This window comes from Sapajus apella, unplaced genomic scaffold (genome assembly GCF_009761245.1).
Source record: "Sapajus apella isolate SASKATOON/1434 unplaced genomic scaffold, GSC_monkey_1.0 scaffold23, whole genome shotgun sequence".
NCBI lineage: Eukaryota > Metazoa > Chordata > Mammalia > Primates > Cebidae > Sapajus > Sapajus apella.
The window spans coordinates 17,485,984-17,499,021 of record NW_022436963.1 but is presented as its reverse complement, the minus strand read 5'-3'; the positions used below and the strand labels follow the sequence as shown (position 1 = coordinate 17,499,021).

At 38.4% G+C, this 13,038-nt stretch overlaps 1 protein-coding gene across 9 annotated transcripts in view; it reads right to left on the bottom strand.

Annotated features, from left to right (window-relative positions):
- The window catches only part of SLC25A26 (solute carrier family 25 member 26), a 165,998-nt gene that overhangs the window by 130,239 nt on the left and 22,721 nt on the right, over positions 1 to 13,038 (bottom strand). For all 9 annotated transcript variants that reach the window (XR_004272477.1, XM_032290415.1, XM_032290417.1 and 6 more), the window contains one exon: positions 11,874 to 11,983. Coding sequence is in view for 8 of the 9 variants with exons in the window: in XM_032290413.1 (XP_032146304.1) it covers positions 11,874 to 11,983 (110 nt within the window). In the remaining variant the exon portion in view is untranslated. The remainder of the gene's footprint in view (positions 1 to 11,873; positions 11,984 to 13,038) is intronic.

Genomic DNA, 13,038 nt, shown 5'->3' with positions numbered 1-13,038 from the left:
TTTCCATAAAGTAAAAAACATCCTCCCCCCATACTTTATCAACATCAAAATGCAATGCTGGCCTCCTTAAACATACCAAAATATGATGAAACCTTAGATTAAAATGTTGATTAAATAATGATGCCGCTACCAAGATTTTTCTTCCCTTGACATAAAATCTTTTCTGGTAAGTTTTTAACTGACTGCTCAACTAAGGCCTGAATGTTGCCTTTTGGTATTTATTAAATGAAACACCAAGAGCCAGGTGTGCATGCATGCTGTACCAGCTTCTCAGGGAAGTCACAACAAGAGGATCACTTGAGGCCACAAGGTTGAAGCCAGCCTAGGCCACCTATGAGACCATCTCTTTAAACAAAAACAAAAACCCAAGATGCAAGACTACAAAGTGTAAAACTAAGTGTCTGAAAGGGAAAAAATTACAGTGAACTTCAGCCTCACGTTAGATAAGATGAGTGAAGGAAGAAAGAGAAGGATGCTGATAAAATATCTGGTTCTTTCATTGACACAGCCAAATTCCCTTCCTCCAACATATCACCACCAGGGTTTTACAATCATATCCTGTCCTCTCGCTCTGAAAATGCTCTTCAAAGTCCCTGAGTATCCCCAATCATACCTTTTATTAACATTACATCTTCTTCACAACTATTTCAACATAGTTCACACAAAAAAAATTCTATTTAAGACTTTTCTCCAAGAAACTCCATCAACTACCTGCAAATATTCCTCTTGATATTAGAAGCTAATTATGTCAGCATTTTATATATAAATCAATCTGAGATCATAGAATTCACTGAAGGTCAGAGAGCTACTCAACTCAGGAAGCATGGGTGAAACCCAAGTCTTCCGATTATCATCTCCAGAATTATTTTTCAATAAAAATGTCATACTTACACACACCTAATGCATTTAAAGCTTCAAGGTTTAATTTCAGCTAATGCTTCATGTTTTAACAGGCAACTCTATAACCAATTCAACAGAAATTTAACAATACACTGAACAAAGCCAATCAAAGTTTCATCATATTCAAAGCAAAAGCTACTTTTGACTTTACAGAGCAAACTCAATGTGGCAAATTTGTAAGATGGGCGGAGGTGGAGGGGTCAGGGAGAGACCCTAGGAAACTATAAATATTTCTGAAATGCAATTTGTTTACTTGTATTTCATTTCCATATTCTCTTTGTAACTCCCAAAATTCTCTTTAGAAAGGTTTCCAATTAACAATATTTAACATCTCTTTCTATACCACCATTTAAAAATCAAAAACCTCTGTAACAGTTCATTTGTGGGTCAAGTCTGCCATCTTCTGCTGATAAATGGAATCACAGCTGTTGACAAATTCAATTTACAAATCCTAACTCACACTCCTTAGATTTTAAATTTTACTTACTTACATTGGGACCCATGTTCATCAAATCTTTCTCCCTTGTAAGACTCTTTCCAGTCACTCAAATAAGTTCAATCGTAGTCTTCCCTCGCCTGAAAAGACTGCTGTCACAGATAATCCAGACTACACAAGAAGTCTTCTCAATGAAAACACCTATCAACATTTAGGCCCTGTGTCTAAAATTTGTTTACAGAATTTTATGCAACCCAAAAGATAATGGCTTTTTCGTTTTACTTTTCCATAACAGCAATGAGCCATGACTTCACAGGAGGTGACAAACACCCCATGGATGGATTTATAGATTCCTATCAATACAAAAATCTGAAAGTAGAGGCGGTAGCAATGGTGACTGTATTTGCTTCCTATTGCTGCTCTAACAAATCACCACACATTTAGTGGAATAAAACACAAGCTTATTATCTACAATTCTGAAGGTATGAATTCCAAAATGGGTCTTCCTGAGCTAAGATGGAGAGGTGTCAGTCAGGCAGCATTCCTCCTGGAAACTCCAAGGGAACGTGGACTTCCTGCTTTCTAGGGCTCCCCTCATTCCTTGGTTTGTGGCCCCTTGTTCCATCTTCAGGCCAGCAGTACAGCATTGTCAGATCTCTGTGACCTCCACTCCCTCCTCCTAAGGACCCTGGTGATTACACTGAGCCCACCAGAATAATCCAGAAAATTCTTCCCACCTCAACATTCTTAACGGTATCTGCCAAACCTCTTTCCCATGTAAGGAAACATTCAGACATCTGGGGACTAGGACATGTTTATGAGGGAGGGGATTATTTTGCCCATCACAGTAAACAATAGCAAATTCTGAAACCTGACCTTTTCTTAAGAAACCAGTTTTGTGACTCCTTACTGCACAAAATATACTTATCGCTACTTCTGCCGACTTTTAAATATTGCATGAAAAAGAAAACAGAGGTGCTCCTGGAAGTATACAGAGAAATATTTATATAATTACTCATTCTGCAATGGTGTTTTATTATCCATAATAGCTTGGAAACCTGGAGCGCATCACTAAACTTCTTTGAATTTCTACATCTTCTGAATTGATATTCCTCCCAAAACTAGGAAATTCTAAAAATAGGCCACATGCAGCAACTCGTGTGAAATGGGGCTAGACTCAATGTTTATTCAATTTTGTTGTGTGAAATGCGAAGCTGGACACTTTCTAAGTGCCGTATCATTCATCCTTGTAAGAACTGTGACTGGGATGGCATTAATCCTATTTTTCCAGTTGAAAAAAACAGCATTTCAGTTAAGGCAAGTAAATGGCCTATAGACACACAGCAAATACGTGGACAAGTCACAAATCTGACCCTGATCTGTGTAACTCGACGGCCTCTGATCTATACCATGCTGCCTCCCTTAAGACATCCTCAAATACTCTCTAGTTATTTAATAGACAGATCCAACTTACTAAATGCTCCTCAAAAACAGGGATCAAATTTCTTATTCTGTGTCTCTTAGCACCTATCAATAGTGTTAGATATACAATAGGCACTCTAATATTGAAAAGCACACAATCACAAACCAAAGCAAATAAGTGACAGTGGCATTTAATTCAAGAACCCTGATCTTAACAAGGTAATATTTTAGGAAGTAAATGTCTATCACTGACAGAGCACAGGCCCACTCCGAAGTGGCTAATCCTAACCTCCTTTGGTATTTTGGTCCTTTGAGAGTAGTATTCAGTTTTTCCATTCACAATATAGTGACAATACCTGACCAAGTTACACTCCTGTGGCTCAGAGTGGTTTCTTCAGCTTCATCATCCTATATGAAAATTACATTGTATCTATACAGCTCAACTTAACTGTGTTCTATAAACTGATGCAGCTTTTGAATAAAAAGCTAACATAGAGCTTCCCTTCCCTTTTGTCCACTCACTAAATAATATAATCAATAAAATACACTTTCCCAGATCATGAATCAGTACCATCTGAACTAACACTGCATACTATATTAGAAAAAGAAAATCCATACAACAGAAAACAATCTGAAATATGTTAGAAAAGGAAGTCATGGAGAAACTGGGGGGTTGGGGGCCAGATGTATGAAGTTCCTTTCTAAAGGCTTCCCTGAGAAATCTCTTCAGCACATTCATGCCTGTACTATAGATAAATAACTACAAGCAAGGTCATCACCACACACAGATAATATGCCAAGCCAGGGCAAGCCCTGATCCTCCTGTGTCCTGACCCTCTCTCTCTTTCATCTTCCCCTCTCTGCGTGTGAGCTCAGTCTCAGATGGCTGAGCCCACTGCAAAGATGGGGCATGCTTACTGAACTTAGCTCAGTAGACTCCATTGGAGAATTCAAGCAGGTGCACAACACACATAGACACAACAAACTAAAAGGCATCCATGATGAAAAATGCACTGAAGGATGTCACTGGAAGGGCTTCTGAAAGAATGATCATCTTTCTGCCAGCTCTACCTCTTGAACATCTCTTGAATTCACTCTCACCCTCTGCATCCCTCTGCTCTGGCTGTGGTTCTCCCTGGGGATTTCTTTAATAGTCTCCTTATCTCCACACAGCTGCCAGAGGACTTTAAAATTACAAGTCTGATCAAAAGATAAAAGCCCAACTCCTTACCACAGCAGGCAAAGCCCTGTAGCTCTCAGCCCCTGCTTCACCTCAGGGTGACCCTGTCACACTGTGCTCCAACCTTCTGGAACTTAAAACTACCTAACAAAAGCTTTTCAGAACTCCAACATCCCCCCCTGGCAACCACTCACCTAACAAACCATCCTATTCTAAATGCAGGGTAATACAACTGTACTGTAACTGGGATTCCTGCTAAATGAGTAGATTTTAAGGGCCCCTGCCACAAAAAAAAAAAAAAAAAAGTAATCATGTGCAACAACGGATATGTTAACTTACTTCACTCACTGTGGTAACCACTTTACTATCTATATGTATCCCATATCATGTTGTATACCTTAAATAGATACATCATTTTTTAAATGAATTCAATGCAGCTTAAAGGCTGGCTATTCTATGAATCAACACCCACCCACCTACCCCAATCCAGAGAAAATCAACCACTCCTTCCCTTCAGCCTCTCACTCTACCTTATACAGATGCTCCCCAATTAACGACAGGGTTATGTCCCAATAAACCCATCCTAAGCTGAAAACATTTCAAGTTGAGAATGCATGTGATACCCCTAACCCATGGAGCCTCATTACTTTAGCCTCACCTTCCTGAAACTTGCTCAGAATACTTAAACCAGCACAGCTGACTGGGGCGTGCACCGCCCAGCATCTCCAGAGAGCGTCTTGTCACCTATCATTAGCCCGGGAAAAGATCAAAATGTAAAACTTGAAATGCAGTTTCTACTGAATGCATCTCACTTGTGCACCATCGTAAAGTCATTTAAGTAGAACCATTGCAAGTCAAGGACTGTCTATAGTTCCTTTTCATAAAATGCCTGTAACACTTTAGTGCACTTACGCATCCATCTCCATTTCTATGCAGCAAGCCTCTAAAAGGCAGTATCTTATCCTGTCATTTCATCCTCAATGCCTGGAACATATTAGGGACTTCAGATCTAAATCCACATCACTAAGTAAAGACAACAAAAGTGGTAAAGGAGTCTAAGATGAGTTGAACAAAAGTAAACTATTACAAAAAGGAATCAAAGATGCACAAGTGAGGAAAGAATACAAAAGAAAAGGGGTCTGGAAAACAGTTAATCTTTTATATTGTTGGGATAATTTTTTTGTGTAATTCTTACGGTTTAGGGTTGCTAAGAAGGAATTTAAAAGTATGCCTGCCTTATGTATTTAATGTCCTGAAGGAAGACTCCCAGACGTGCTGAAAAAGTAAACAGGAAAACTGGGTGAAAGGTCCCATAATACACGGATGTGCTTAGACGCATCAAAAAAAAAAAAAAGAGAGAGAAGTGCTTGTTCAAATGCGCTCAGGTATCTGACAGTTCTGTTTCAGCTTCTGTGTTTCCTGGTAATAGTCATACACTTCTACCTTCATTCATCTTTATATACAAACAATTACCATCGTCAGCTACACTTCACTGTGGCCCAGGGCAGCCATGTTATCTTCTACTCAATCCACCCCCCACGATTCAATTATACAACTGTGCACAGATATGGCAAAATATTCCAATTGTAAGTGACAGTTAATCTGTACTGATTTTTGAGTATTTCAAAAGCATGATTAGTTCAAAAGAAAAAATACATTTTTTTAAGTTTTACTATTATCATGCTCAGTGATTCTTCTTAGAAAACACCAGTGAAGATCATGAAGAACCCTGCATACTCATTTTTAAAATATGATATTAAGTACATAAACAAAATAGCTTAAGCTCCCACTAGGGAAAACTCAAGTTACATGTGCACCATGCTCTGGAGTGACAACCACCACAAGCGTCTATGTGTTCAATCCTTTAACCAGTGGGAAAGCTGAATAAAAACGACATGTTTGCCCCATATGCTGATACCAAGCAAGACCCTCGAATGGACTGTGGTGCAAAGGGGGTCCATCGGCCTTGTTAGTTGTTAAAGGAGCTAAACCGTAAAACAAGTTGCCTTCACCTGCAAGGCCCTATGACAGCATGGGCCTTGGAGAAAACCTCAGTGAGGTTTCAACACATTCTAACTGCAGTAAAATCTAAATCTACATGTCTGAGTTCACTGTCACCCTCAAAAATGACCAGTTTATCAAACTAGCCTTTTTAGGTCTAAAATATGTCATTTTGAGGAGAACAGAAAGAGTGTTTGATCTATAAGCGGTACATCCAGCGTTGTGACCTACTAAAATATGATATAGGGAACTACCAAGCCATTTCAGTAAAAGTATTTACTACCGGGGTGTAAGTTCAGATGTTTTATGTGCCTAGATTAGTGGGATTTAAATATTGGTGAATTGCATAAACATCTAGAAATTGTGTTTAAAATACAGGATCACTGATGTCAGCTCCAAAAATCTCCATTTGTAACTAGCTACCTATGCAATTGATTGTGAAGTATGGGTAGATGCTCGTTGGGCCTTCTTGGGAAGTGCTGGTAGAGGTTGTCAGAAAAACATTTTCAAAACATGATATAATTTATTTCCTAGCTTTCTCAATCCCAAGTGAGAACAGGACTGTAACGGACACTTGAAAAAGACACTCAAACAGCATCTAAGTGTGTGAGAACGTGTACTTGTCACCTGTGCACACACATTACATTCACAGTTGCTGCTTTCAAGGGCAAAGAAATTTCAATGTTTCTTCATTTCTGACAATATGAAGAAAGACAAAAGTAGGATACAATACAACAAAAGTCAAATCTTAAAATGTTTTAAGAAAGAAAATCACTACCCCTAGAATGTTGTAGCATCTATAGTGTTAAAGTAAACCTGCTCCAGATCTAATTACAGATTCTACTTCTCAAAGGGCTTTTTCTGTCTGTGATGAAAACTGAGCTGTAAAATTATTGAGGTAGGGATTTAGAGATTTGGCACAACAATCTTCGTAATAAAAATGGCACAAGTGGGACCCTTCTTGCTATTGTTACATGTTAAATCTTATTCGATTGATTTGACTGTATTCCAAATTGCAAACATAAGGTAGAAGGTTGTAATTATAGTTTTATTGATTGATCATTAAGTTTTAATCAAGCTGTTGCTACAGGGAATGGTTATTATTTTGGCAGTGTTCTTTTGTTTCTAAGTTTCCTTCATAGTTGCTTCAAGAAAGTAACAGTGGCTATATTCAATACCAATAAAATATGTTATTGTTTCTAAGGAATCTGTAACATAATTACCATATATCAAAGCAAATGTGTTACAGAATAATGACTGCACTAAAGTATTTCTTATCTCTAGGTTACTATACCTTTGTGATCACTGACAGCTATAAATGTTTTCTATTCCTATTTCTTTTTATTTTACAAATGAAAATGTATCTCCTTAAATTCACCTGTTGGTTTATCTTAATCTTAGCAACCATACTTGCATGAATCTGAAATCAAAAGTTTATCTTCTATGAGACTGAAACAGGTTACTAAAACAAGAAAAGAGTAATATGTATACAAGCATTTACTAAGAAAACTGAAACTGAAAGGCTTCAGGAAGTTTTTTTTTTTTTTTTTTTTTAGTTCAAAAATTATTAGAGCATCAGAACCAATATATCCACAAACTTCACAAATTTGGCAAACTTCTCAGCATACCAAACCGTAACTGAATTTAAAGTCCACGTAAGGTCAATATTGGCAGGGTGCAGTGGCTCACGACTGAATTACAGTGTTTTGGAAGGTCACAGTGGAAGAACTGCTTGAGGGCAGGTGTTCAAGAGTAACCTGGGCAACACAGTGAGACCCCATCTTTACAAAATTGTTTTAAAAAAGTAGCCAAGCATGGTGGTATTTGCAACACCACCATGTCCAGGTAGCCATAGTCCCAGCTACCCAGGAGGCTAAAGTGAGAGGATCACGTGAGCCCAGAAGTTAGAGGCTACAGGAGCTATGATCACACCATTGCACTCTAGCCTGAGTGACAGTGAGACCCCACCATTCATTCATTTGTAAATATGTGTGTGTGTGAACATCAAGAACTACTTCATGTGGAAAGTCCTCAATCTACATTCACAATTGTCCTCTTAAGATTCTCTAGGAATTGCCACACCTGGTGGCGCACACCTGCCGTCTCAGCTACTGAGGATACCTTGAGGCCAGGAGTCTGAAGCCAACATGGGCAAATTACCAAGAGCCCAGCTCCATGAAAACTATAAATAGGTGTTTGATATTTTGGCCTTACCAATTCAGGGACCAAGGAACCCCCAAGAGACACAATCCAATAAGAATGTCCTTATCTGTTTTAACCCCAGTCTCATGAATACTTGTTTCCTAATCTAAAGTCCACCTACCCCACCTCCCATGCCTAACAGTCCACATGCCAAATGTTATGACATCATATTTGGAAATCTTAAAAACTTTGAGCCTTTTTCCAAGGCTCCAATTTTTTTAAATATTAGTTACAAATACTAGGAGCATTAGAATTTTTTAGAATTAGAGTATTTGTAGAACAGAACTTTCTACCAATAGAAGATACAGGATTAACATGAGAAATCTAATAGCTACTATTTGCCCTACCTATTAGATCACTTTCTATTTTCTTGGACAGAAGTTTATAAACTGAAGAAAGCCTGCCCTTCAACATGGCCAACTAGCTTTCAAGCAAGATAGCCCATGTGAAATGAAGTGGCCAGGTTCTTTTTTTGCTGGTTGCTCTCAACAACGTATCAACAAACATAAGTATATATACTCCAAACTAACTGCAAGTAATGAGACTGCAATGTCAGAACGTAATCATCAAAAATAATTTTAAAAAGAAATGAAGTAATGACAGATGCTACCACACGGATGAACCTGGAAAACACTACACTAGCTGAAAAAAGGCAGTAACAAAAGGCCACATATTGTAGGATTCCATTTATATGAAATGTCCATATAAGGCAAATTCATAGAGACAGAAAGTAGACAAGTGGTTGCTTAGGGGTGGGGAGGGTTGGGGTGAAATGGGGATTGTGACTGCAATGGGTAAGGGCTTCCTTAGGGGAAAGATGAATGTTTTAAAATGGAGTTTGGCAATGGTTGTACAACTCCGTGACTATGGTGTAAACCACTGAGTTGTACACTTTAAATGGGTGAATTGTATGCTATGTCAACTATGTCTCAACAAAACTGGTTTAAAAAAAATTATCTCCTTTATGTTAATTTTTACTTTTCTGTTACCTCTTTTTTCCATATCCCCAATTCACTATATTCTTAAGCAAGGAATATTAGCTTACTAAGCAGTTTGTAGATTCTCGTTCAAACTTTCTAAAGAAAAAAAGTGCATCAAAAAACAATTCACAATATAACACAATTTTTTAATGTAAATGTTATAAAGGCTAATTCATTTCCCAAGTTTTCTATGTAAACATATGCCGTTACTGGTCTAATTTCAAAGAAAAATGTGATTTGCTAAAAGGCTTACAAACCTAAGACGACTTCTTCATTGTGTTGTCCATTTCTATTATGCCCATCACAGGGCTGGAGGGTTAACAGGACTGCATGACTACCAGGCTGTGTGATTTGAAAATAACACGAATAAGCAACAGACAAGGCTGTCCCTCAGTATTGTGCAGAAAGGGTAGGGAGCAAGGTAAGTTAATGAGGGTTATGAAGAAACTTTTTTTTTTTTTATTTTTTTCTATTGAGACGGAGTTTCACTCTTGTTACCCAGGCTGGAGTGCAATGGCGCGATCTCGGCTCACCGCAACCTCCGCCTCCTGGGTTCAGGCAATTCTCCTGCCTCAGCCTCCTGAGTAGCTGGGATTACAGGCACGCACCACCATGCCCAGCTAATTTTTTGTAGTTTTAGTAGAGACGGGGTTTCACCATGTTGACCAGGACGGTCTCGATCTCTTGACCTCGGGATCCGCCCGCCTCGGTCTCCCAAAGTGCTAGGATTACAGGCTTGAGCCACCGCGCCCGGCCTATGAAGAAACTTTTATTTGTATTACACATTTCTCTTCTGCATTAGTTTTGAGGTGTTTAAAAAAAAAAAAAAACATAACCGTGTTTATGATTTCGGTTTAAAAATGTCACTTTCGACCAGGCACATGGCTCATGCCTGTGATACCAGTACTTTGGAGAGGCTGAGTCAGGAGGACTACATGAGGCTGGGAGTTCGAGACCAGTCTGGAAAACATGAGACCCCCATCTCTTCAAAAATAAAAACAGAAGTATCACTTATACTTACCACTTACAGTATTGTGTTCTACTTCAACTCAAATTATTTACAAAGGAATGAGTTTGTCATTGTTTCCAATTTTACTTCATTATAATGACACAACAAATGATCTATAAGGACATTGTCTCTGCAGTATTCAATAATACTTGCCCTGTGGGCTATTAATATTTTTATTAAAGTTCTGATTATGCTGGAAAAAAGTTGATCTTGTTGGGTGCAAAGTTTTACATATAACAGGCCAATCTTGCCATGTGTTGTTCAAATCTTTTATGGCCTTAATAAATTTATGCCCACCTGTTCTTAATGCTCTGAGACAGAGATGTGACTATCTCCAACTAAGACAATAGTTTTGTTCATTTCTCTTTAAAATTCTGCCAGTTTTTGCTTTGTATGTTTTGAGACTATGTTATTCAGCACAGATTCAGGCTTATTACAGCTCCTGAAATAACTGCTCCTGTATCATTATGCACTGGTCTCTGTTTTTTGCCTAGGGTATTTTTTCCTAATACTAATATTATGCCACAAACTCTTTTTCAATTAGTATTTCTCTATCAGTTAAGGTTTCATCACTGTTAGTGATAAGGATAAGGATTATAGAGATCTGAGCAGCAATTATGGGCGCTAATTAAGCAGTTTGTGTAAGGCTGTTGCCTTTGCATCTAGTGTTTGGATAGAAATCAACAGGCAGGCGGCCAGGCACGGTGGCTCATGCCTGTAATCCCAGCACTTTGGGAGGCAAGGTGGGCAGATCATCTAAGGTCGGGAGTTCGAGACCAGCCTGACCCACATAGAGAAACCCTATCTCTACTAAAAGTACAAAATTAGCCAAGCGTAGTGGCACATGCCTGTAATCCCAGCTACTTGGGAGGCTGAGGCAGGAGAATCACTTGAACTAGGAGGCGGAAGTTGCGGTGAGCTGAGATAGCGCCACTACACTCCAGCCGGGGCAATAAGAGCAAAACTCCGTCTCAAAAAAAAAAAAAGTGATATGGTTGCTCCTGCTGTTTCTAAGAAATCAATGGGCAGGCAACAGGGAAGGAAAGATGGATGTGAAGTGGGGGAAGAACAAGGACAGACTAGAACACACATTTATTTCTCACCAGCCCGTGAGAGAACTTGCAGTATAAGCTGGCGCCCGGCATTACAGAGCCCACAAATCTGACCTACAATTTGGGGAAGCTGATGGAGAAGAACCAGTGGGAGCTGGAGGAGCTGGAAGCCAAATGCCAACACGGTAATACAGCAAAGTCAGTGACAGGGCGTGTGAGCTGCAACAGTGCCTGACCATGTGCCAACCTTCTGAGCATAAATCCAGCAGCTGCTTCGCTTCTACCTTACAAAGAACATGCAGATTTCTCTTGTGGCTGATCCAAACTGAAACTACTTCAGAAGGAAATTCTGGGAAAAGCAGTTTCAGCTCAGTTGTGCTGACACAATACAAAGCTGTCACAATTCGCATTGGATACCTTCTTCTACCTCTTTTTCTTTTTTCCATATAATTATGTTTTAGATCCATCTCTGTAAATATACATAGCTTCCATCCTATCTAAGGCTCTTTTAGTTGTCAGGCTCTATCTTTTAACTGTCATATTTAATCCATTTACATTTGTTGGTATTTATGACTTTCATAATTAAAAAATAATTTAAAAAAATAAAATATGTGATGAAAACATATGCATGACTTGCATTTCTGAAGTATTTTATACACATGGTATATATTTGTGAGTATTTCTTACTTACCACTTCTCCAGCAGAGGCAGCCAACATATGTTTCATAGGTGTCAAATATGAAGATGAATCAGTATGCAAAAACCACTTCACATATTCATAGGTGATAAAAAATGCAGCAGCTGAAATTTAAAACAAGCCAGTCTTTCACAAAGTTTAAACACATATTCAAACTGTTAAGAAACAGGTTTCTCAAAAGGTATGACAATAATTACTAAATTATGAGATAATAGAAAAGGTGATAAGCACGTATCTTTTTTTCCTACTCCCACTCTTTCAGAATTTACTGAGACCATGTTATATGCCTCATCCTAGACTTTAAAAATGCAGAAAATATAATGCCTACCCTGAGGGAGCATACGAGCTAATCCAGCACTTACCAATTATACTGAAAAAATACTTAAACATTTTTAAAGTCAACGTTAGAAAAGGGTAAGAATTTCTATGATCCACAATATGTGTGGCCATAAAACAATCAAACTACATTGATAAATACACAGGTTAAAATTACAAACATAAAATTTAACCTAAAGAAAATGTCTATTCTACAACGTTTTACTGCTGGTTACACAAAACAACCATGGCTATTTTTTTACTGCATAAATTCACCTTTACATCAAGAAAACAATCAACCATTTAATTAAAGCTGGAAATCAAAATCTCTAAAAAGCTACCCCATTACCATGAACTAATCGTAGCTGCCCCTGAGAGCTTTAAACTTTCTATGTACTGTTAATCAATATATGTCTATCAGCTGGATAAAAGATAAGGCACAAGAGATAAAGGAATGACAAATTAATCTTCTGAAGGACATTTCAACATGTCACAAAGTCTGAAACACTGAGGAAAACAGCTTGACAGGGAAAATCAGTTCTCCAAAGTCAACAATCTTGTAAAGGATCTTCACATGCTAACGAATGTGCACTAGATCAAATGAAGAGGCACGCCATCCATGAATGAATAATAACCAGTTCAGGCAGTTTTACGTGGTTAACACAGCCTGTTCCCATTTGTGTTTCTTCATATGATTTTTCCACTTATGCCCACTCACTAAATGTGCAGCTATAATACCTCCAATTGCATTCAGCTGTTAAGTTCTGCCACTGTACCTCCTACCCTCCTAACCCCCAGGAAAGGGAGAAAGATAGTGGTAAAACTTCCTCCATTTCATGACTAA